This window comes from Tursiops truncatus, chromosome 3 (assembly GCF_011762595.2).
Source record: "Tursiops truncatus isolate mTurTru1 chromosome 3, mTurTru1.mat.Y, whole genome shotgun sequence".
NCBI classification, from domain to species: Eukaryota; Metazoa; Chordata; class Mammalia; order Artiodactyla; family Delphinidae; genus Tursiops; species Tursiops truncatus.
In genome coordinates this window covers 167,800,682-167,823,738 of record NC_047036.1, presented here as the reverse complement: position 1 = coordinate 167,823,738, position 23,057 = coordinate 167,800,682, and the positions used below count along the sequence as shown (strand labels likewise).

General features: G+C 59.2%; 1 protein-coding gene across 11 annotated transcripts in view; it reads right to left on the bottom strand.

Annotated features, from left to right (window-relative positions):
• The window catches only part of DPP9 (dipeptidyl peptidase 9), a 41,182-nt gene that overhangs the window by 13,941 nt on the left and 4,184 nt on the right, over nucleotides 1–23,057 (bottom strand). For 9 of the 11 annotated variants that reach the window (XM_033854619.2, XM_073803394.1, XM_033854617.2 and 6 more), the window contains 10 exons: nucleotides 19,450–19,703; nucleotides 13,524–13,636; nucleotides 12,153–12,326; nucleotides 11,901–12,069; nucleotides 11,039–11,152; nucleotides 7,644–7,772; nucleotides 6,311–6,372; nucleotides 4,632–4,732; nucleotides 3,792–3,969; nucleotides 3,400–3,562 (listed from right to left, as the gene is read on the bottom strand). In XM_033854619.2, coding sequence (XP_033710510.1) covers nucleotides 3,400–3,562; nucleotides 3,792–3,969; nucleotides 4,632–4,732; nucleotides 6,311–6,372; nucleotides 7,644–7,772; nucleotides 11,039–11,152; nucleotides 11,901–12,069; nucleotides 12,153–12,326; nucleotides 13,524–13,636; nucleotides 19,450–19,672 — 1,426 coding nt within the window. In that variant the 5' untranslated portion in view covers nucleotides 19,673–19,703. Of the gene's footprint in view, nucleotides 1–4; nucleotides 877–3,399; nucleotides 3,563–3,791; nucleotides 3,970–4,631; nucleotides 4,733–6,310; nucleotides 6,373–7,643; nucleotides 7,773–11,038; nucleotides 11,153–11,900; nucleotides 12,070–12,152; nucleotides 12,327–13,523; nucleotides 13,637–19,449; nucleotides 19,704–20,303; nucleotides 23,055–23,057 lie in introns of those variants that run through there. The other 2 variants (XM_033854618.2, XM_073803396.1) reach the window with 2 other exon arrangements.

Sequence of the window (23,057 nt, the reverse complement as noted above, 5' to 3'; positions counted from 1 at the left end):
GGAAGAAAGGAAAAGAGGTGAAGGGAGCCCGGGAAGCTATGATGGGGACTCAAAGCACACAATGAATTCTCCACGGAGCCCAGGCAGCCAGGTGATGGGCAGGTACACCGGCTGGGCCCCAGGGATGGTACAAGGACCTGCCACACCACGGCCCAGGGAGCGAGGTGCGAGGTTCCCACCATGTGGATGGGGCGCCAGCATTTCCCCAGAAAAACCAGGGATCTGCATTTTTATCAAAAGCACCCAATTTTCAGGACTTCCCTGGTGGTCCAGTGGTAAAGACTCTGCACTTCCTCTGCAGGGGGCGCGGGTTCAATGGCTGGTTGGGGAACTAAGATCTCATAGGCCATGTGGCCAAAAAAAAAAAAAAGCACCCAATTTTAGAATCCTGCAGGTCAAACTGCCACCTTCCATGCCTGGACCTGTGACTGCTTAGGCCACGTAACCAGATCTTGATTAAACTCTGGGGCTGAGCAAAGGCTCAGTGGAGTTACAGGAGGTTTTTTGGTGGGTAGGCCTCGCTTTTGAATTTTTACCAGGTACATAACAATACGGAATGTGTCTTGCCACGTGTTAGAAATTATTAAGACAGTTTATGAGCACTGGCTAAAATTGTTTTCTTTCCTTTTCTTTTTTTTTTTAAATATTTATTTATTTATTGGCCACACTGGGTCTTCGTTGCTGCACATGGGCTTTCTCTACTTGCGGCAAGCAGGGGCTACTCTTCGTTGCGGTGCGCAGGCTTCTCATTGCGGTGGCTTCTCTTTGTTGTGGAGCACGCGCTGTAGGTGCGCGGGCTCAGTAGTTGTGGCGCACAGACTTAGCTGCTCCGTGGCACGTGGGACCTTCCCGGACCAGGGCTCGAACCCGTGTCCCCTGCATTGGCAGACAGATCCTTAACCACTGTGCCACCAGGGAAGTCCCTAAAATTGTTTTCTATCCTCTTGGATCTGAAGCACACTACTGACCACGTCACCTAGGGAGGGACAGATGTCCCCGCACAGATCCACAGGGCTGCACAGTCAGGAACTTCCAGTGCAGAGACCTGGGCTGGGTGACTTGTCACAAGAAGACCCGGGAGGGAGGGCTGTTCCTCCGCCCCTCACTCACCAGGGGCCGGATGCGCCACTTCCTGCCCACTCACGCCTTTGCTGGACACCCACTCTGCTGGGCCCAGGCAGGGAGCCCAGTCGCACAGGCCTCCTCTGGGGCCGGCCCTGCCGACATACCTCTCCCAGTCCACAGTCGCTGTGCCCTCAATTCTCCTGCTGCCCCCAGGAGGCCCCCAGGAGGCCTGGGCGATGGCTCAACCTGCTGGTCCTTCTGCCTTGCTCCCACTCGCTCTGACTGCCCTCAGTCGTCTTCTGGGCTCAAGCCCACACTGCTCACGGCCCAGAGGGTCCCGCAGACCATGCCAGGCTCCTCCCTCCTCCCTTCCCGGCCCCTTGCTGGGGAGCCACCTGTGTCACCTGGACACACTCCTCCTGACCGGGTCCCCCAGCCTCCTGACTGCCCTCCCACTCGGCCGGGACGCCCTTAAGGAACCCACTCCTTTGGCCTCGCCTTCTGGACCGTTCAGTTGCCTGCAGCAGGCGGAGGCCTTGAGGCAGGGCGGTGGGGAGGATGCAGTCGGGGCACCAAAGGGCGGAGGGGAAACCAGCAAGGCCCACCTCAAAGGCAGGGGTCCCTCGGGGGCACCTGCCATGAGCCCCACTCAACCACCACCAGGCAGAATGAGAGCTCTTGGCTGCCCATTTCAAGAGGGAGGATGAGGGTTTCTCCAGTGAGATCTCCAAGGCGAGGGGGTTTCCAAACAGGAAAGCAAATGCTGACGAGTGTCTCTGAGACGGCTCAGCTGGCCTGTGACGGCCGCGCTCAACCCTGAAGGACAACAACGCCCAGACGGTGGTCACTCCTTGGTCCCCATCTCACCTGACGCCCCGGCAGCTTGTGGCTTAGTCTGTTCCTGACCCTCGGGCTCCTGTGGCGCCCGAGCCCCCCGGATACCCCCTCCCTTGGGTGACCGTCTTCACACCGTGGCGGCCTCAGTCTCCTTAGCGGGCATGGCCTTGAAGCCCTGTGGCTCATCCAGGACAGTCCCACCCCCAGGGGACACTGGGTGGTGTCTGGGTTCATCGGTGGTTGTCACAACAGGGGTGCTCCTGGCATCGAGTGGGTGGCGGCAGGGATGCTGCTCCACACCCCACAGGGCCCCGACACCCCCCAGAGAGTGACTCGGCCCTGATGTCCGCAGTGCCGAGGAGACCCTGCTCCAAGCTCTGAGAGCCCTGCTTGGCACTCAGACCACACCCTACCTACCCAGGCTCCGCCCTTGGTGCCCCAGCCTGTGCCCAGGCTGAGATGCCATCCGTGTGTGAGGACACCCACATTCCCACCGTGGATCCACCCTGGTCCCCAGAACCTGCACGGAGCTTCAACTTGAACATGTCCAAAACCAAACTCAACAGTTCTCTCCTAAACTGTCCCCTCAGAGTCTTTCCATCTCAGACTGGAACTCCAAAACCCTTTCAGACGTCCACGCCGTCCCTCTCTCTCTCTCTCTCTCTCAGACCCCAGTGCAATCCACCGTGTCAGCTCAGCAGTCAAGTACATCCAGAATCGGGCCCACCTGGATCTAGAGCAGAGTCAGCTCAGCCCCACTGCCTGACCCCAACTTTGTCACCTCCCCCCTCCCTCAGGCTCTGCTCCATGAACAGCCACAAGAATCATTCTAAACCGGCCGAAGGTCAATGGTAAAAGCCCTAGTCCTCCCCGCGGCCCACGAGGCCCTGTGCCACCTGCCCCGTCCCCTCCCTGCCCTCCCCTCCTCCCTGTCTCCCCCTCGCTCACTCTGCTCCAGCCACACAGGCCTCCTGGCTGTCCCTCCAACACGCCAGGCCCAGCCCCGCCCTGCCGCAGGGCCTTTGCACGGGCTGACCCTCGGCCTGGAGCGCCGTGTTGTGGCTACTTCTGCCTCCACCCGGTCTCTGCTCTGTGGCACGTTATCCACTGCTGTGCCCCTGGCCTCCTGGCCTCTCACTGTATGTGGATGATGCCTGCCTCCTCCACCAGAGCAGAGGTCTTCGCTTTTCTCTTCCTACAGTGATACCCGCCCCCCACCACCCCCACCCCGCACCTAGGGCAGGGCAGCTTTTCCTATAAAGAGCCAGACAGCACAGACTTGGTGTGCAAAGGGCCTAGCATGTAGTCGGCGCTCAATAAATACTGCCGCCTGAATAAGCCGGGAGCCGGCTGTGATAACCCTGCCAGACCAGGACTGGCACTGGGAAAGGCCGGCCTCTTAGTCACTGGCACCCACTCCCTCTGGGGCGGGACCAGGGAACAAACCACAGGCTTGAACCACAGGCGATGAGCAAGGTGTTAGTCAGGGTCGCTCACCTTCCCCGGGGCTGAAGGGCTGGGTCCAGTCGTAGCCACGGGGCTGCAAAACAGCGGTGACTTTGTACAAGTGGCAGAAGCCGGTCTTGCACTCGTTGGCGCGGATGAAGCAGAGTTCGTCCTCTCCCTCTGGTTGGGGGAAGGGATAGAAGATGTCGTGAACCTGTCCGGGCAGAGAGAGAGAGAGGATGTGTCAGAGGCGGGGGCTGGGGTGGTGGGGGGACACATCCCTTTGAGAAAGGGGAGGCTCCGACTACCTGGCTAGAGGTCAGACCCCACCGACTCTCCCTCCGGAGCTGGCTTCTCCACATCGCCAGCCCCCGTCCAGCTGGGGAGCTGGGGGCGGGGACGCGGGACCCCGGCCCGGGCGGGGCACACACCCCTGCCCTTACATTGATCCACACGTCGGTGACCTCCTCGTACACCACGTGCGGCTGGGTGCTCCTGGGCACGGCTCTGGCGAAGGCTGCCCGCTGCTCCTCATTCTCGGCGGTGGGGATGAACAGGGCCGGGGGCAGGAGGACGAGCTGAAGCCGCTGCTGCGGCCGGTCCAGGAACATGGCCCAGGCACTGGGGGGTGAGGCAAGAGAGGACCGGCACCTCAGGGGCCAGCGGAGGCCAGCCAGGGCCCAATGGCCCCCCTTCCACACTTGTGTTTGATCAGAACGGTGCCTCCTTTGCCGACCTCACTGACACCTGAGCAGGTGACCCTGCAGCACGCAAAGGGTCCGTAGCCGGCACGCCCGCTCAAGGGGAGACGGGGGTGCTGACAGAACCGTGCAATCCGGTTTGTTCTGAAAACACCTCACATCATTTGTAAACTTGGCCGACTTCTGCCAAATCCTCAGCCTTTATTTATCCTTTGTTTCATATTCTACTCTAAGTGGACAGTTTCTTTTTTTTTCCCCCCAGTCGTGCTGCGTGGCCTGTGGGACCTTAGTTCCCTGACCAGGGATCGAACCCGCACTCCCTGCAGTGGAAGCACAGAGACCTCACCACTGCACCACCAGGGAAGCCCCCAAAATACTCTTCTTTGGATCTCCCCCTGCATCACTGAAAAACGGACAAGCCATTCTTGGCTTGTGGGCTGTATGGTAACAGGCAGCGGGCTGGATTTGGCCCCCGGGTGGTGGTTTGGGGCCCTGGTTTAGAGGTGTCTGCCCCAACTTGGGCAGAAGAGGTAGAAAATGACTGCAAAAGGACACCTTCTACCTAGTGAGGGAGACACTCACTATTTGCCGTCGCGTGTCCAGCCGGCCCTGGCGATGTACTCCACCTTCGGGAAGAGCGTGCTGAAGGGTTGTACCAGCTCCTTCTCTTGCGTCGACACAATCTAAAGGCAAAGCACACTCGGGTCACAGTCTGGCCTGCCCATGTGCTGCCCAGGAGGAGACAGCCACTGTTGGGGGGCACTGTGTCCCCCCCGGCTCCACATGTTGGAGCCCTAACTCCTGGTACCTCAGAAGGGGGCCTTATTTGGAAACGGGGTGGTCGCAGGTGTGACTAGTTCAGATGAGGTCGTACTGGGGTGGGGGGGCCCAACCTAACAGGACGGGTGTCCTTATAAAAAGGGACAGAGGCACCACTCAGGCAGAGAACGTCTTGTGACGAGACACAGGGAGCAGGCGGCTGTCTCCAAGCCAAGGGGGGCTGCCTGGAACAGATCTTCCCTCAAGGCCTCGGAAGGAGCCAGCCCTGTCAACACCTTGATTTTGGACCTTTAGCCTCCAGAACCGGGAGATGATGAACTTCAGTGGCTTAAACCTCCCAGTGGTACTTTGCTATGAAAGCCTGTTGCCTGGAAACCAAGGGCTCTGGCCTGGGCTGTCACTGAAGAGCCGGGTGGCCTTGGGTAAGACACAGCCTCTGGCCGCTGCAGCTTCCTGGAGGTGACACGGGGCTGGCAGGGCATCTCCCCGGGAGGGGTGACAGGAGAGGCGGGCAGGGCCTCAGCACGGCCCACACCCAGGCTCGCCACCAACCCCCGCCTGCCCCACCTGCCTGTTCAGTGGGCAAAACCCACGCCTGCCTCGGGACCTTGCCCATCCGACGCGGCCAGGAACCATTTACAACAGCTGGTGGGGGCTCAGCAAAGCCACTTAGGACAGATCCCTGTAGAACCTGCCGTAATGTTCCGGTCAAGAGTGCAGAAGGGGTTTGGTTAGGGCCTAATCATGCCCAAACCCAAAACCACCCCCCCAATCATGAAAATAGGTGTATTTAATCTCACGCCTCTTTTATGAAACATTACATGAGAAGCCATTTTGGCAAAAATATGCAGGGGCTTCCCGGCTCGTCCGCCTGCTCCAACCTCTGCTGCGAGGGGCGTCGCCCTCTGACATTCCCACGTGGGGCTGGGCATCCCTACAGCCCTTCTCCCCTTAGCCTCCTCTGCCCTCCTGGCTGTGGGGTCCTGAGGAACGACTCCCTGGGCGATGAGGACCCTTGTGTGCGATGACGACCAGCTGACAGAGGGAAGGATGCAGAACAGATGGGGCCGGTGAAGTGATATGTGAGGAGCTGCTCAGAGGCTGGGGTGGGGCACCCCTGGCCTGAGGTCGGGGTGCTCCAGGCAACTGCTCCCCACCCCTCTGAGCTCCCTGTTCTGGAAGCTCTGCGAGCCACCGCCCTCGCATGCCCGGGCGGCCCCTCCCCACGCCTCGGGGCCACCTGGAGGCAGGTGGGGCTGGGCTCACCACTCCCCGTCTCGGAGTCCAGGTTCAGAGTGACGGGCGGCAGGGCCCAGCCTGGAAGCCGGGGCTCCAGGCAGAACCTCTTCAGGTTCAGTTGGCCAAGAGAAGCACCTGCCATGCAATGGGGGCGAGCAGCCTCTGGACCCGTCTCCCAGTGCACACCCCGGCCCTCCTCTCCTCATCCAGAAGCTTCTCCCGGGCGCCCAGACCCCTCTTACCTTGCCCTGACTGTCGGTCTGAAACTCAGCCAGTTTCAAGGCGATCTTGGGATTCTTGCTGCCTGCAGAAACGAAAGTGAGGTGGATCTGGCAGGTGTCGCCAAGAGGGCTCAGAGCAGGTGTTGGGGGCGGTGGCTGGGGTGGGGGGTGATCCTCACAGGCAGGGACATGGCCGGCATGGGGGGAGGGGAGGAAGGCGCCAGGTGGCCAAAGGTCTCTCTGTAGGTGCGTCACCCTCTCTGGCCCAGGCACAAAGTCCCCCAGGCAGGACTGTCTGACTTTGGGCCTGGACCTTAGTCCCGACAGTGACGTGGCAACGTCTCTGCTGTTTAAGAACATAGGTCAGGCCTGGGCTGGTGGGAGGGCCGTGAGGGGGACACAAACACGAGGAGGATGCCTCTCTGCCTCTGGAGAGCTTGAATGCTGGCTGCAAAGACAGCACACGCCCGTAACAAAAGCACCAATGATGCAGAAAGGTGGCCCACGTCCCAGTGACACAGCCAGTCTTCAGCTGTCGGGAGGCAGGTGGCCTATAGGCTGGGGTGACCGAGACATGCCCTCCAGGGTGGGATTTGGTTCAGGCCCCTGTTATTCCTACGACGGATCTCAACTCTGGCCCCCGTGGCTCTCGCACCCCAGCAGGTAATGTCTCGGTGCCTCTGTTTCCTCGTCTCTCCAACAGGGGAAGGGAAGGACCGACTTCCCCATTCACACCAGGGACTGGAAGTTTCCGTAGGAAGGCTCTGCCTAGCACGGCCCACAGTTAGCAAGAACGAGTCTGTCGTAGGCTTCCACGGAGGTCCCAAAGATGCTGAACCTGGCCTGCACATGTATTTTGTGTGGCTAAGTCTTTTTTTTTTTTTTTTAAATTGGCCGTGCCACGTGCGGCATGCAGGATCTTAGTTCCCCAACCAGAGATCGAACCCGTGCCCCCTGCAGTGGAAGCGTGGAGTCTTAACCACTGGACCGCTAGGGAAGTCCTGCTAAGTATTTTTAAATGATTCGAGCCACATTTAAGAATTGGTAGATTTCTGGGACTTCCATGTATTTCTGGGCAAACCCTGTATTCTCACAAGGCAGTGAGTGTCTGATGCGCCCCCGGAGGGGGCCCACACCTCCCACTGCCTCCCCAGGGCTCCTACTGTCTCCTGGGCCCCGAGGCAGGACACCAGTCACCACTGACGGTGGCGCTGGCCTGGCTGTTGTTCCCAAGTGCAGCCTGCTTCTCCGGGTCCATCCCTGTCTGGGTCCTGTGGGCCCATCCTGGCTGGTGCCTCACTGTGTTCTATGAGGCTTCAGAGCCGAGCCGTCCTCATGTGTCCTGGGCCCTCACCTGTCCTGGGGTACCGGTAGGAGTCCGTCTTCCTCTCCTCTAGCGCAGGAGAGGGCACGTGAATGATCTCCACCTCGGACTCGTCCACTTCCTCGTACAGGATCCGCAGCGTCTTGCAGCCTTCTGAACCTGGGAGGGGGCAGGGCCGCTGCTGAGGGTGCCGGGTGTCCCCTCTGCCGCCCCGCACGCCCCTGCCCACACGGGGACTCTGCTCTACCATGGCAGGGCCCAGACAAGAATGGTCCCTGGGGCCGGAAACCCAGCTCTGCCGTGTACTAGGCCTGAAGCCAGTCACATATCCTCCTGGGGCCTCGATTTCCTTCCCTGTAAAACCAGAGCAAGAACGGCGCTCTTCCCAGCACGGGGAGGCAAGGGAGATGGCCACGTGGGGACTTACGGGCTGAACCGCACGCCCACCCAACTCCTACATTCAAGTCTCAACCCCTGGACCTCAGATCGGGACTGTATTTGGAGATCGGGGTCTTTAAAGAGGTGATTCGGTTAAAATGCAGCCCTGAGGGTGGCCCTGATACGGTATGACTGCTGTTGCTATAGAAAGAGGTTAGGACACAGACACGCAGAGGGGAGACCACGTGAGGACAGGGGGAGACGGCAGCCGTCTGTAAGCTGAGGAGAGAGGCCTCGGAAGAAGCCAAACCTGCCGACACCCCATCTCAGACGTCCAGCCTCCAGGCTGTGACGTCTGAGCTGCCCCATCTGTGGGACGTGGTCACGGCCGCCCGAGCAGACTAACACTTGGGGCAGGGCTCAAGAAGGGGTACAGTGGAAGTTGTCATGAGAAGTAAGCGAATCACTGGGAGCTGACAGCCTAGCAAGGGGCGTGAGCACGGGCAATGCCAACATCAAGGGGACGGAGCCCACGGCTGTTCCTTTCTCGGCTGCCGAGAAGGGTCCCCATCTGCTTCCTGTACCCTCGCCTGACTCACTAGGATGAACCAATGACATCCGCTGACCTCGGCCAAGCCCACCCTGCCTTTAGGTCTCCACACCTGCTCTATGGGGCGCTGGCAGCCACAGGGCTGAGGCAGTGGAAGTGCTGCAGCTCTGACTCAGTGATAAGGGCTCCTATGTCTGTCCACTGGGCATGGGTTGTTCCGGGGCCCTGAGTTTCCTGGCCAGGAAAGACCCTCTTGGGTTGCTGTGGTCATGTAGCTCCACGGGTGCATGCCATGAGTGGGGCTACAGCAAACGGGGTAGACGTCCCTTGGCCTCAGCATTCAGGGGCTCTATCTGAGCCCCTGAGGGGTTCTGAGCTGTTAAGAATAGTAGAGTGAGTATCTTGATGTCATCGAGACCAGTGAATGGCAACCAGGGGCCATTCTGTGTCCCCAGGGGCCATGTGGCAATGTCTGGGGACATTTGTGGCTGTCACAACTCAGGTGACAGGTGACACGCTGAGTCACCAAGGCCCCCCACAGAGAATGACCCAGCCTCCGTGGCCACAGGGCCGAGGGGGAGAGACCTCACTTTATAGGCCGGAAGTCGAAGGGTGGATGGTCACCTGCTTCAGGCACGCAGAGTCACAAGCTGAGTGACCTGACCCAGGACCCTGACTCCTGACCTGGAGCCCTTTTCCCCAGAGACACGGACCAGGGGCACACACAGCACTGCGGTGGTGAAAGATCCCGGCCCAGATGAAGGGGAAGCGCGTGCGGCGTCCTCCCCAGGAACGTGCCGATCCCGGCCCCGTCTCGGCAGCACCAGCAGCCCTTAGGCGCCTGACGCTGGCAAGTCGTCCTTTACCTGGGCGCTGGCTAGCATGTTCGGCGCTGGTTTCTCTCCGCTGCACGGTTTTCATGCCTAGCTTCTATTCATGGTAGGACCATGATGTTTTCTTTTCAAATTGATTTAAGGAGAAGACACGCTGAAGTCAAGGCAGGGGTGACTAGCAGACGAGGTGGCACTCGGCTGAGGCGGCGGATGGCCAGTGCCTGGGCCCCCGCATCCTGGCTTGCGTGGCCGCTCGCCCACGGACGCACACAGAGGCGCTAAGGCCAGGGAGGACTCTATGCGCAGCGGAGGCCTGGCCCACTCCTGCTCGTGCAGCAGAGGGTGTGATGGTACTCACGCACCGCAAGAAACGACTCTCCCCGTGCTCAGGAAACAGACTTTGGTCCACTGAACAGGGGAGATAAGACACCCTCGCCTCACGCATAGCACAGAAAAACAGATACAAAGTGGCCTGCTGATCTGGCTTCTTTCTAACTTGTTGGCAAAACCCGTCAAGATTTAAGATGCATGTAGCTTCAATTCATCTCTCTTACAGCTGGGAATTTTCTCTAAGGCAGGATTTTCGATACTTGGCGCTGCAGACATTAGGGCCGGGCCATTCTCTGCGGGGGGCCACCCTGGGGTGGGGTGTGGAGAAGCACCCCTGCCCCCACCCCCTCGATACTGGGAGCACCCCCAGTCGTGACAACCACAGATGTCCCCAGACACGGCCCAGTGTCCCCTGGGCGTGGGGGGTGGGGCAGACCACCCCTGTCTGAGGACCATTAACATACTCCCAGGAGGTCACGAGGATAAATGTAGGAAGATTTTGCTGCAGTATTGTTTACAACACCAAAGCAAAACCCAAACCGGAAACTGGCAACAGCCAAAGTGCCCATCAGTGTGGACTTCTTAACTAAACTGTGGTACATCCACGCCCCCAGGACATCCACAGTTAAAGGATTCTCTGGGTGCTGACTGCAATGGACTAAATGTCTGTGTTCCCACAGAATTCAAATGTTAGACCCTACCCCCCAGTGTGATGTATTGGGAGGTGATTAGGTCACGAGGGTGGAGCCCTCATGAAGGGGATCAGTGCCCCTATAAAAAGGAACCCCAGGGCTTCCCTGGTGGCGCAGTGGTTGAGAGTCCGCCTGCCGATGCAGGGGACACGGGTTCGTGCCCCGGTCCGGGAGGATCCCACACGCCGCGGAGCGGCTGGGCCCGTGAGTCGTGGCCGCGGAGCCTGCGCGTCCGGAGCCTGTGCTCCGCAACGGGAGAGGCCACAGCAGTGAGAGGCCCGCATACCACACACACACACACACAAAGGAACCCCAGAGAGCTCCCTGACCCTTCACCATGTGAGGACAGGGTGATATGACAGCATCCGTGAACAAGGAAGAGGCCCTCACCAGACACCGAATCTGCCTTGGACTTGGACTCCCAGCCCTTGCAACAGTGAGGAATAAATGCCAGCTGTTTATAAGCCGCCCTGGCTGTGGTATTGTCACAGCGGCCTCAAAGGACTGAGACACGGATGCTGATGGGAAGGTTGCTGAGGTTTATCTTAAATGAAAAGAGCAAAGAGCAGACCAGCATGTACACTGTGCTTCTGCTAACAGAAGTGTTTGCAGAAGTGTTTCTAAAAATGGAAAGGCGCTTACCCTCCCAGGAGGCTGTGGGACACCACCAGTAGCCAGTGAAGCGGTCAAATTCTTCCTGGATGACGAAGGTGGCTACACCCGCGGATCTGGGGTCGTCAAGGACACTGGACAAGCCTGGATGGGGAGGGGGCCGGGCGAGAGATGAGGAGTCTGGTTTAGAGCAGGGCTTCTCCCCTGGCACGGCTGACATCAGGGCCGGACCGTTCTCTGTGGGGGCATCCTGGGCGCTGTGGGGTGTGCAGCAGTCTCCCTGGCCTCACCCACTCGATACCAGGAGCATCCTCACCTCGCTGTGACAGCTGAAAATGTCTCAGCACATGGCCAGTACCCCAGTCGCCCCTGGCTGAGAAGCTCAGGTTTAGTGAGAGGGCACCAGGGCCTTGGGCAGGACAGGAGGCAGGGATCAGGGTCAGAGGCCACAACCCATGCAGTCCCGCAGATATATCTGCACAGGATTGATGTCACTGTCGGCAAGCAGGGGCCTGAGGGGAAGGCTGGGTCTGGTGAGTTCTGGGCTGGAAGAATGGCATGGGGACAGGAGAGCGGAGGCAGGAGGGGGTGAGGGGAGCAGAGGCGCACAAGTGTCCGGCGTGGAGGCCAGGCCCCAGTGGCCGGGGCGATTCACACAGAGGCAGACCCTGAGCCAGGCAGCTGGACTCTCTGTGGGGCCAGAGGGGGAGCCACGGGAGAGGGGCCGTGGGATCACGTTCTGGGAAGGCGCCTGGTGGTCCGGCAGGGAGCACAGTGACAGGGGTGGGAGTCTTTCTAGAAGCTGGACTGGTGGCTGTGATGACAGACCACACCAGGGGTGCTGGTTCCCGTCCGCCCCGCCCTCCTCCCGGCGCCCTCCACCCGGCCTCACCCTTGTGGCAGAAGGTCAGCCGCTGCTCCTCGCCCGTCTCGATGTTGGCCACCCACAGGTCGCTGTTGTTGATGAAGGAGAAGAAGGCGGGGTCGGCGGGGCAGATCTTGGGGTCCATCCGGGGCCCGGAACACTGGGTCTTGATTTCCAGGGGCTTCATGGGGGACACCTGGGGACACACAGAGACCCAGCTCAGGGGGTCAGGAGGCCGCCACCTGCCCCGCCTCCCCCCACCAGAGAGCGGGGGCTCACCATGAAGCCGTTCTTGCCGCCGTCCCGGCAGTGAAAGAGACTGTTGCTGGCCTGGAAGAGGAAGAGGCCGCTCTCGCTGTGGAAGTCGTAGGAGGTGATGCCGAAGACGCCCAGGCGCTTCCGCTCCCGCAGGAGTTCCTCTTCCCGGGAGTAGACCCCGTGGTGCGGCGTGGCCTGGGGACACATTGGGCGGGGCCGGGGGGCGGGGCGGAACACTGGCATCAGCAGCTGGAGGCTCCAGCACCCTGGCCACAGAGCGGCACAGATGGGCAGGGCTGCGGGGCTCACCTGTAGTTGCAACCTCCTCACCCCCCACCAAATCGCTCTAGGACACATGAGGCCCTCCTCCACCCCCAGGGCCACCCTACACCCTACAGACCCCCGCCCTCCCTCCCTGGTCACAGCCTCTTCCTGCGAGAGCATTCGAGCTGAAGCCACCCACCACCAGCCGTTCATGCTCTTGGCATGGGTAGGGGTGGGGCAGATTCCACGCCTGACCACCCTAACGCCTGACCTTGGGCAGGGCGGGCAGGTAAACTATGGTGGACACCATGCAGCTGCCCCAAGAAGAATTCTGAAGATGATGTGGAAATTCAGAGGAACGTTAAAGGGAAGAAATACATTTTTATTTTCTTAATTTATTAATTTTTTTTTTTTTTTTTTTTTTTTTGGCTGTGCTGCGTGGCATGCATGGTCTTAGTCCTCCGACCAGGGATCGAACCTGCGCCCCCTGCAGCAGAAGCGCGGAGTCCTAACCACTGGACCGCCAGGGAATTCCCAGAAATGCATTTTTAAAGAGCAGAATCCAAAGCACAATGAGCCCCACGCTGCGAGGAAAGCCGTGTGAATAGGAGTTGGTCAGCCCGGGACAGGGGACAGGCAGAAGAGAGGGGCTGCACGGGTTCCCTTCCCTGCGTACTGTCATATTTTATTTTTGATCAAAAATAAATCAACATACACCAGTGCACAAAGCACTCTCGCCGCTCACCGGCCGTCTGCCCCTCTGGAAGCGAGGTGACTTTGGGCGGCATCCATTATTAGCTAAATTTCTATAAAAGGGTCTCGGCCCAAGTTACTTGCACGCCGTTGGTGAGGCATTTAAGAGGAAGACGTGCTTCTGACGAGAGCTGTCACCGCAAGCTACACGCTGGGGCTCGGGTGTGCACCAAAGGGAGGGGGTGGGTGTGGCACAGGTGTCCAGGGCCAGGCGCTCCTCTCTGAGGGGCTGCCGTTAAGCGGGGGATGGGCTGGGACCCCCTCAGGAGGGGTGGGGTGGGTGCAGGGCCCAAGGAAGCTGAGTGAGGCCGAAGAAGGGGCTGCCGTGCGCCCACCTGCCTTGCCCACCGGGAGGGCCCGACTCCCACGGCTCACCTGAAAGTGATCCAGCATCTGCTTCCAGGACAGGAGCAGCAGTGCTTCCTTCCGGACCTTCCTGGGGATCTCGGAGTAGAGGAGGGAGTTCTCTCGGCTGCCATAGGGCATCCCTTGGGAGGAAGAGAGGAAAACCAGAATGGGCGCCCTTGCCAGGGTTGGGGCGAGGGACTCGGGCGGGACCGGCCTCGGGCCCTGACTCCCCATGGCTGGGCCCGGCTGGTTCCTCCTGCTTCTCCAGCACCCTGACGGCACACCCCTCCCCAGAGAAGCCACGGACCCTGGGTTACACCTGCCAGCAGGAGCAGCAGGCAATTCCACCTGAGATGTTAGTGCTGAATATCTTAGCCTCAGTTACTGAAGAAATAGCGCACAATGGGGCTTCCCTGGTGGCCCAGTGGGTAAGACTCCATGCTCCCAATGCAGGGGGCCCGGGTTGGATCCCTGCTTGGGGAACTAGATCCGATATGCATGCCACTACTAAGAAGTCCGCATGCCGCAACTAAGACCTGGCGCAGCCAAAATAAATAAATGAATAAATAAATAAATAAAAAGAAACAGCACACAAGAGCATGAAACACGGGGGGTTGGTCAGTGATTCCCAACTCTCCACAGGTTGGGCTCTGGTCCAGGAATTAATCGAGGATCAGAGAACGGGCAAAGGTCCAGAAGGACTGGGAAATGTGTGTCCAGTCCAGCCTCTCCCATGCGGTGCTGCGGACACCGGGGCCGGTCATCCTCTGGGGGGCAATCCCAGGCACTGGGGCGTGTGGAGCAGCCTCCCTGGCCCCATCCACTGGATGCCACGAGCACCCCCAGTGTGACAACCACAGACGTCCCCAGACACTGCTGAGCATCATCCCCTGGGGCAGGAGCACCCCGACTGAGAACCGCTGAGCTAACGTGACCTTATCTGTAAAATACAGGAGCTGCCTAGCGAGACCCCTGTGTGGATGAAGTGAGGTAAGAGATACAAGCACTCAGCACAAACAGCGGCAACTAAAACAAAACAAGGACGTATCTTCTAACCAGGTTTCTTTCGGCCACGCCACACCCTGTGTGGGATCCTAGTTTCCCGACCAGGGATCAAACCCATGCCCCCTGCAGTGGAAGCACGAAGTCCTAACCACTGGACTGCCAGGGAAGTCCCAACTGGAAGTGCCTCTGCCTCGATGGATGACGATACTATGGCTGTTAACAAAGTTAATGGCGGGAGCAGAATGGTTTTCGGGAAGCTTTGGGTTCCCCACTCTCTGGGCAACAAGGTGAGGGACTGGGGCAGAGCCCCCAGGCAGCAGGCGGGATGCTCTGCGGTGGCCCAGGAATGCGCTGTGGCCAACAGCGGGTCACAGAAAGCAGGCGTCCCGCTTTGACCCCTCTCAATCCCAAATTTCTCCAGGAGGAAGGCTCGGTCTGGTGCTGGCCTCTCTTCCTCGTAAGCGCTCTCACTTTTTTTTTTTTTTTGCGGTACACGGGCCTTTCACTGTTGTGGCTTCTCCCGTTGTGGAGCACAGGCTCCGGACGCGCAGGCTCAGCAGCCACGGCTCACGGGCCCAGCCGCTCCGCGGCATGTGGGATCCTCCCGGACCGGGGCACGAACCCATGTCCCCTGCATCGGCAGGCAGACTCTCAACCACTGCGCCACCAGGGACGCCCCAGCGCTCTCACTTCTAAGAGTGGGAGAACAGGCGGGCCGCCCCCCAAGCTTGGCACCTCCAGAGCTAGATAGAGCTTCATAAATAGTACCTATTCCACCACAGTAACTCTTATGGGTAGCTTCTCAATATGGCAAGTGACTCGCGTCTTCCACTCATGACAGTTTCCTCATGAAGCATAGTTAGTAAAAAAAGAGTGAAAACGCAAGCTACAAGTGGGAAGCATTCACAACTCGACTTCTAAGGACTCTCTAAGCTGCCACAGCTGGAATCATTCCCAGCTAGAGGCACGGATGTGACGCCGCCCGTCTGAGTTGCCGATGGGGCTATCTTCCGAAGTTCACAAGACAAGTTGGGACGAGAATCGTGCAGTGCATGATTCCATTTCTTTTTTTTTTTTTTTGGCCACACGGCTTGTGGGATCTTAGTTCCCAGACCAGGGATGGAACCGCGCCCCCTGCAGTGGAAGCGCGGAGTCTTAACCACTGGACCGCCAGGGGAAGTCCCTGTGATTCCATTTCTGTGAAACGTCCAGAACAGGCAAATCCAGAGACGGGAAGCAAGTCAGTGGGTCGCTACGGGCTGGGGGAGGGGGATAGGGAGTGACTGCTAACGGGCACAGGGTTGCTTTCTGGGGTGATGGAATGTTCTGGAATTTGACTGTGGTGATGGTTGCACAATACTGTGACTGTACCCAAAACCACCAAGCTCTCCACCTTTAAGAGAGAATTTTATGGGATGTGAATTACATCTCAATTTAAAAAAAAGCAAACACCACGCAGCGTGGTGGCTGGGAGGGCCAGCGTGGAAAGCTGGGAGGGAGCAGGTGGCCACTCTCGGCCGAGCGCTGTGGGCTCTGGACAGCCCCTGTCCGCAGGCTCTCTGGGAGCCAGAGCCTTCCAAACAGGAAATCAACGGTGCAGCCTTGCCAAGGACATCAGAGCTGCCTCCCCCCGCCAACAATTCATAAGCAGTGACATGAAACAGCCCATCCCGGCACATTCCCTGCAGGAGCTGCCCTCAGCAGGCACCTATGCCGGTGTGCACGGCAAGGGTCTGGGACGGCTGACCACAGTCGCTGACTTCTGCTGTCACGGTCCCCCCTGCGCCTCCTCTTACCAGCTCCACTCCATCTCTGGGGACAGCACCCCACCCCAAAGCCCACCAGCACGGCAGGTGGCCCAGGCCTGGGCAAACACCGCGTGGCCTGGATGAGGGGCCACATGGGGCGTGGAACCCTGGACCTGGACACAGGACACGAGGGACCCCCTAAGGGACCCCCAGTGCTGTCTGGGGCCCCATGCCCTCCTCCACCGAATGCAGGACACCCGTTTGCAGGGGGGAGGAGCCGACCCACTAGGAGCAGTTGAGCCCTGGAATCATCTTCCGGGGACGTGCCCGAGCAGCAGGCACGTTCCCTTTTCTGTTCCATCCCACGTGCACTGGGCTCCCAATGAGCCTTCCCAGAGGACGGTGACTGGCAAGCCTGGGGCCCGCCCAGGAGGCAGGGGTCCCAGGGGAGCAGGGGGCGGGCTGGGCATCGCCCCTAGACGTCCTTTCTGTTCAATCCATAAATGCTTCTGGCTGCCAGCATTCCCCTGGCACCAGGCTAGTGCAGACAGGTTATAAATACATGGGGGTTCTGGGGAGACCTGCCCCAGGAACTTGGACATGGAGTGAGGTCAAGGGTACTCCGAGGGTGTTGAGTGATGCAGACTGGATCAGCTCAAGGGTGAGCAACGTCACCCCAAGAGAAGTAGGATGGCTTTGGGCTGTTCTAGGCACTTTTTGGAGCCGCAGTGGGTCCACAGTCCTTGTCTGGAGCTGCCCCCTACAAGAGAGGGCCCTTAGCACCTGCTATAGACAGCAGGGACCGCCCGCCCCAGGCCAAGGATGACTGGATGAGTGGATGTCTAAGCCAATCATACTCGCTGTCCCAGAAATTCAGAAAAAGCTGGTCCATTTCTGCTGGTGGCTGGAACCAGACGTGCAATCCCGGGAGTGTGGCAGTGGAAGGTAAGTGGGCAGTGAGGGTGGAGCCACGGAGAGAAACATACGAGGGCAGATGCCTGGACTCCATATGGTTGGGCTTCTCAGTGCTGGTCATGAGGCTGGGGGGTTCCCTGACACACCCGTGTCCTTACTATGAGGGGCCCTTGGTGGCTCAAAGTAGCTCGGAGCGTTTCTGTCCCTTTCGGCAGCTCTGTGGTTGGCTTAGCAATGGCTACGCACTCATGTCCTAATCCCTGGAAACTGTATGTTACCTTCCTGGCAAAAGGGCCTTTGCAGACGGGATAACGTTAAAGACCTCTAGCTGGGAAGATTAGTCTGGATTATCTCAGTGGGCCCTAAATGTAATCTCCTGCCTTATCAGAGGGAGACAGAGAGATTACAGACACACAGGAGAGGAGGAGGCGATGAGACCACAGACGCAAAGACTGCAGTGACGCAGCCACAAGCCAAGGAATGCCGGTGGCCGCCAGAAGCCTCAAGAGGCAAAGAACGGATTCTCCCCTAGAGCCTCCGGAAGAAGACTGGCCCTGCGGACACCTTGACTGGCCCAGAGAAACTGATTTCAGACTTCTGGCTTCCGGAACTGAGAGAGAATACGTTTCTGTTGTTTTAAACCACTGAGTTGGTGGGCATTTGTTTCAGTAGCAGCCCCAGGAAGCTCATATAAGTACCGTGACCAGGACGGCACCTTGAACTTGAGAGAGTGAGAGGTCCAACAGAGACTGCGTTGGGAGAAAGGGATTGGGGGCCACGGAACCACAGGAAAAAAAAAGAGAGAGGCAACAGCTCACCACTGTCCCAGAGCCTTGGCCACTTTCGGTCCTAACAGCCAACTCTCCCTTGGGTAAATGAAACTTGAAGCATGCCCTAATCTCTCCTAGGCTAGAGTTGGCAAACATTTTTCTGCAAGGGGCCAGAGACAGTAAGTATTTTTGGCTTTGCGGACCATATGACCTCTGTTGCAATTATGCTCAAAAGCAGCCATAGACAGTCTGTAAACCAGTGGGCATGGCTGTGCACCGGCCAAACTAGATTTCTAAAAACAGACAGCCGTCGCTTGCCGACCCTTCTAGACCATTCTTCTCTCTGCCTCTGCTTGCCAAACTGCCATATGGTTTCCACATGGGCCTTTAGGAGGAGAGATGGCATGGACTCATGGACTGTGGGAAAGGGAGAGCCATCTGGCGTCCATCTCAGTCACTCTCACGGTCCTCGGCGTGGGGTCAGCCTCAGGCAGGGGATGACCTTCACTCATTCATTCACTCCATCACTCGCTTCCAATACTGACGGCGGGCTGACTGGGGGCAGGCTGAGGATACACAGAGAAAGCGCTGGCCTCCAATGTCCAGTGCTGAGGTTAAAAACCTGCTCTGGACCAACAATAACGTGTCAGGCTACTTACAAAGGGACATGCTTGGCACTGTTCCTTTCTGCCCTGGAAGACCTTTAAGCGAAATTCATTTGCTCAACAGGTATTTGCTGTCCCCCTACCAGGAGCCAGGCCCTGGCCCAGCTGCTGAGGCCACAGGTGTACACGAGGCCTCATCTGCGCCCCAAAGGCCGGCAGGGAACACAAACACATAAATAATTGCCAATGACGTAGAAAGTGCTGCTCTCAAGGCACATACCGGGAGGCAGACGTGATTAGCCATTCACGTGCTTAGCCGCCAGGGATCTCGGGCAGGGAGAGCAAACCCCAACTGTCAGCCCACGAGGCAAAGGTGCCACCGTGGCACCTTTCCTTGAGCCTCAGGTTCCTTCTTAACGCGTTGCTAGCCGGCAAGCATCTACTTGAGTTACTTTCAACTCCCACTGAGGGGAAGTCAAGTTGCTCGCTAGCCAGGCCCAGCCCAGCCCAGGTGGCGGGGAAGTGACTCAGGGGGCGGGCCCCGCTGACGAGGGCTGGAAACAATCTCAGGGCCTCAGACCCACAGGCCAGGCCCGAGCCATGGTGCTGCTGTAACCCAGATGGAGTAGGACTGCCCTCTGCTCTGGTCACATACACATCTGAGCCCCGTGGGGGACCCTTGCCCCAGACTTTCACTGTAAACAGATGTCATCCACGGGTGGCATCACAACGTGGGCAGCACTACGTCATTCATGGGACAGTTTGCCCAGGGCCAGGCCCTCTACTGGGACCTTCTAACTAATTGGACTGGCCAACATCTGGAGACTAGAGGACTTAGTAACAGCTGTCCCAGAAATGCTGCCTGGCTCGAGGGCAGCCGTGGGGGTCCGAGGGGAGCCCGGGGGCTTACCCAGGTAGTAGAGGCGGTGGGAGTGGGGGCCCGACTCGTCCGTCTTCTGCACAAACTGGAAGTCATGTGGAGCTTTGTTGACGATGAGGCCCGAGTTCTTGCGGCTGCCGTGGATGATGCTCCGGAGCCCGTCCCACGAGTGCTTCTGCACCTGGAAGCGGGAGGCTGGGTCCTCCATCTCGACTGCGTCGCCCCGGTCGGATGTCGGCGCCCCAGTGGCCATCCTCTCCGCCCCCTCGGAATTCAGCGAGAAGCTACGAGGAGGGAGGGACGGGTGGGAAGACAATGAGAAGGTGGGGGGGCGGTACCTAGGTTCCACTTACAAGCTGCCTCCCATCAGACTCTCCAACTCCCTTGGCAGGGCCCCAGCCCCGTGCAACCTTCCCTGCCCCGCCTAAGTATTTCTCAAATCGTTCCTCTTCTCTCCATCCACGAATCCTGAGATCCAGGCCACCATCACCTCTCAGCTGAATGATCGCAACTGTCTCTCAGCTTGACTGCACATGCACTGCAACTCGGATCCCCTGACCTAAAACCGTTCCTTGTTTTTCCACACCCTCCAGGGTTAAAAACCAGCGCTCCCCACGGCCTTCGATGGTTTCTGCCCTCTGACCTCTGCCAGGCCCTCACATCTCACCCACCTTCATTACTAGGCCTCGGGCAAACTGGCCTTCTCTCAGCTGCCCAAACAGGCCAGACTGCTTCCTGCCCCAGGGCCTTTGCATGTGCTATCCTTTCTGCCTGGAACCCTTTTTTTCCTCTTTCTACTGGACTAACTTCTAATCAGATCTCAGCTTAAGTATCTGTCGGGTCCTCAGGTGAACATCTGTACCAAAACCTGTCTCTCCGTTCACCTTTCACCTGCCACCTGGTTGCCCTGCCCTCCGAGCATTCGTCACAGTGGCTGTTCACGGGTCCCCTTTCTGTCTCCCCCGCGTCTGTCCCGTTCACAGCAGCGTCTCAGCACCTCACACGGCCCCGGCACACAGGAGGCATTCCTCGGAGAGCCACAGCAATCATGGTCTCCCCTACAGCCCGCTGGGAGACACAGTCACTCCCGCAACAAGAAATGAGCGTTAAGCAGTGGGTCTGCAAACCTCCTCACCGGTGCTGTCAGCTTGCTGGCCAGCGGGGGAACCTCTCGTGCCTCACCAGAGGTGCTCAGAGGCCCAGGCAGATATTCGCTGGACATCGGGGGAGCTCCACGTGAGAGGATGGATGTGCAACCCTCCCCCAGAGGCCATCCCACTCTCTCCTCCCCCTCCAGGGGCAGCGGCTGCTGTGCAACGGCTCCCCCCTACCCCCACCCCCGCTGCTCAGCACACTTCTTGACTGAACAGGGCTGGCCAGACAAATATTTGTTTTAGGGAAATCTAAACATGGCCACGGTGACCCGGTTCTGGAAGAGCCAGGGTCGTCTAGCGAGGCCAGCCAACGTGAGTGGGCCGGGCTCGAGTTCCTGCGAGAGCACCGAATGGCTGGAGGCCTCGCCAGACGCTGGGATTCCTCATCCTCTGGGATTAGCGGCTTTGCAGGCACAAGTCTGAGTTCCCTTGCAGGAGGGGACGGCTTTAGAGAAGTCATGGACAGAGCTGGTGCCCCCCCTTCCAGGGAAGGCTTCCCACTTAAGCCTTCCAGTGGGAGGCTTAAGACTCCCAGAAGGCTTTGCCCCTTGCCAATACGAGACCCTGAAGTGACCACCACAGGACAAAGGACCCCTGCCCGCTCTGAGAGGCAAGGGGAGAAAGAGACACGAGGCGGTTCCCATGGTTCCTGAGCACCCACTGCGGGCTGATTATCAGAGTGCCCTTTCCAACCGCGCCCCCTGCTCAGTCCTCCCTGACCCAGCCGGGCTGGGGAAGAGCGGTGGCGGGGCAACAAGCTGGCGTGTCCTGTCCCCCAGACACTTCAGCTCCTCCCACGGCGGCTTTGAAGACACGGACCACAGGCCATCAGAGCCTGCTGGGCCCTCGGGTCAAATAAAGCAAACCCTGGAAGGACGGAAGCCTTGCCGAGGGGCACGCGTGGCCCGTCCCGGCCTGCCGGAGAGCTGCGGTTCACCTCGAGGGCGGCAGGGGCCACGGGCGGTGCTGGGCAGGGGCCGGGCCAGGACCGGCTGAGCGCTGCAGAGCCCACACGGCCCCAAGCGCTGCTGGCACCAAGCCCAGAAAACCAAGGCAGGGGATGTCCTCTAACCCGCCGAGCCCCCCACCGACTCGGCTGCCACAATTCAAGCCCTGCTCACGGCAAAAGAACAGACCGTGGCCTCCAGGGCTCCCACGGGGAACCCCAGAAGCGGAGAGGCTGGCGGAAGCACTCCCGGAATCTCATGACTTCTTTCCACAGCAAAGAACGATAAAAATGATCTTGCCTCCGATCCGCGCAGAGAGCCCAGGAAGCAAAAACACGATCCAGGAGATGAGAAACGAGATGAAACATCGGGAGAAAGTCCTAGGAATCTTCTAGATGTGGCCAGGCAGCCCGAGCTCCCAGGCTAAGGCTTGCTGCTACACCCCGGCCCTCCGCTCGCCCCTCTCCTCCCCAGACGCAGAGGGAGCCTCGGAGGGGGAACAGGTGAATGCAATGCAGCCCGTAGGGTGCCGGCCCGTCTCATTCAGTGCCAGCTGGGGCTCGGCTTCTTGCCTCAAGAGTTTACACAGCTGGGGAAATCAAAGTGGATTCTAAGCCACTTAGGCCAGGTCCACCCACGCTCTCCTTCTGCCAATCGGTAGGACGCCTCACAGCCCACGATGCCGCCAGTGCACAGCTCGGGACCCGCTGGTGCGGTCACAGTCGAGGCCCGATGGCATTCTGTGATCTGTCTGAGCCAGTGCTTCACGGGCTGGGACCACCCGCCCACAGGGGCACCTGGTGGAGACCCAGGCGGGGCCAGTGATGAGGGAAGCAGATTCTCATAAGGCACAAGGGGAGGGGAGGGGCGGGGCCCGCCACACTCCGGAAATGCCTCAGAGTGGCCCTCAGGGAACTCGCGCATGCCTGCGGGTGCGGTTCCCTGGAAGCAGCAGGCCATCCTCTGCCCTATGAAGGCCATATGCCCTGGCACTGCCTGGGCCTTCAGCTTCTTCAAGTCAGTGTGCAGCACAGCCCGTGCCCACGTGGTACCTAGCGCACAGGAGAGACGAGACTCGGGGTCCCATCACTAACCGACACCCGAATGCACGCACACCACCCGTTTTCAGAGCCCACATCTGGGAAACGAGTGACCGTGCTTAACGTCAGCCCTGTCTCCCAGAACCATCTTCCGTTCCTTCCTGCCTCCCCGATCCTTGCGCTCCCTAAAAGCAGATGAGCCTGAGGATCAGAAAACTGATAGTGAGAGAGGTCGGCTAGGGTGCGGACTTCCTGCGGTCCCTTCAGCCCGCGCCGGGCCCCACACGTGGAACTTACAAGCACCTGGGCCTTGTGTGGGTGATTACGTTTAACCCTCACTGCAACCCTGGTTAGTGAGTGCTGGGTTCGTCCTCATTTGGACTGGAAAGTAGGCTCAGAGGTCATGTGGTTCGCCCAAAGTCACCCACGAGGAAGGACAGGAGCCCCAGTTTGTTGGACCCCAAAACCCACATCCTGACCATCTGGCCAGGGGTTCT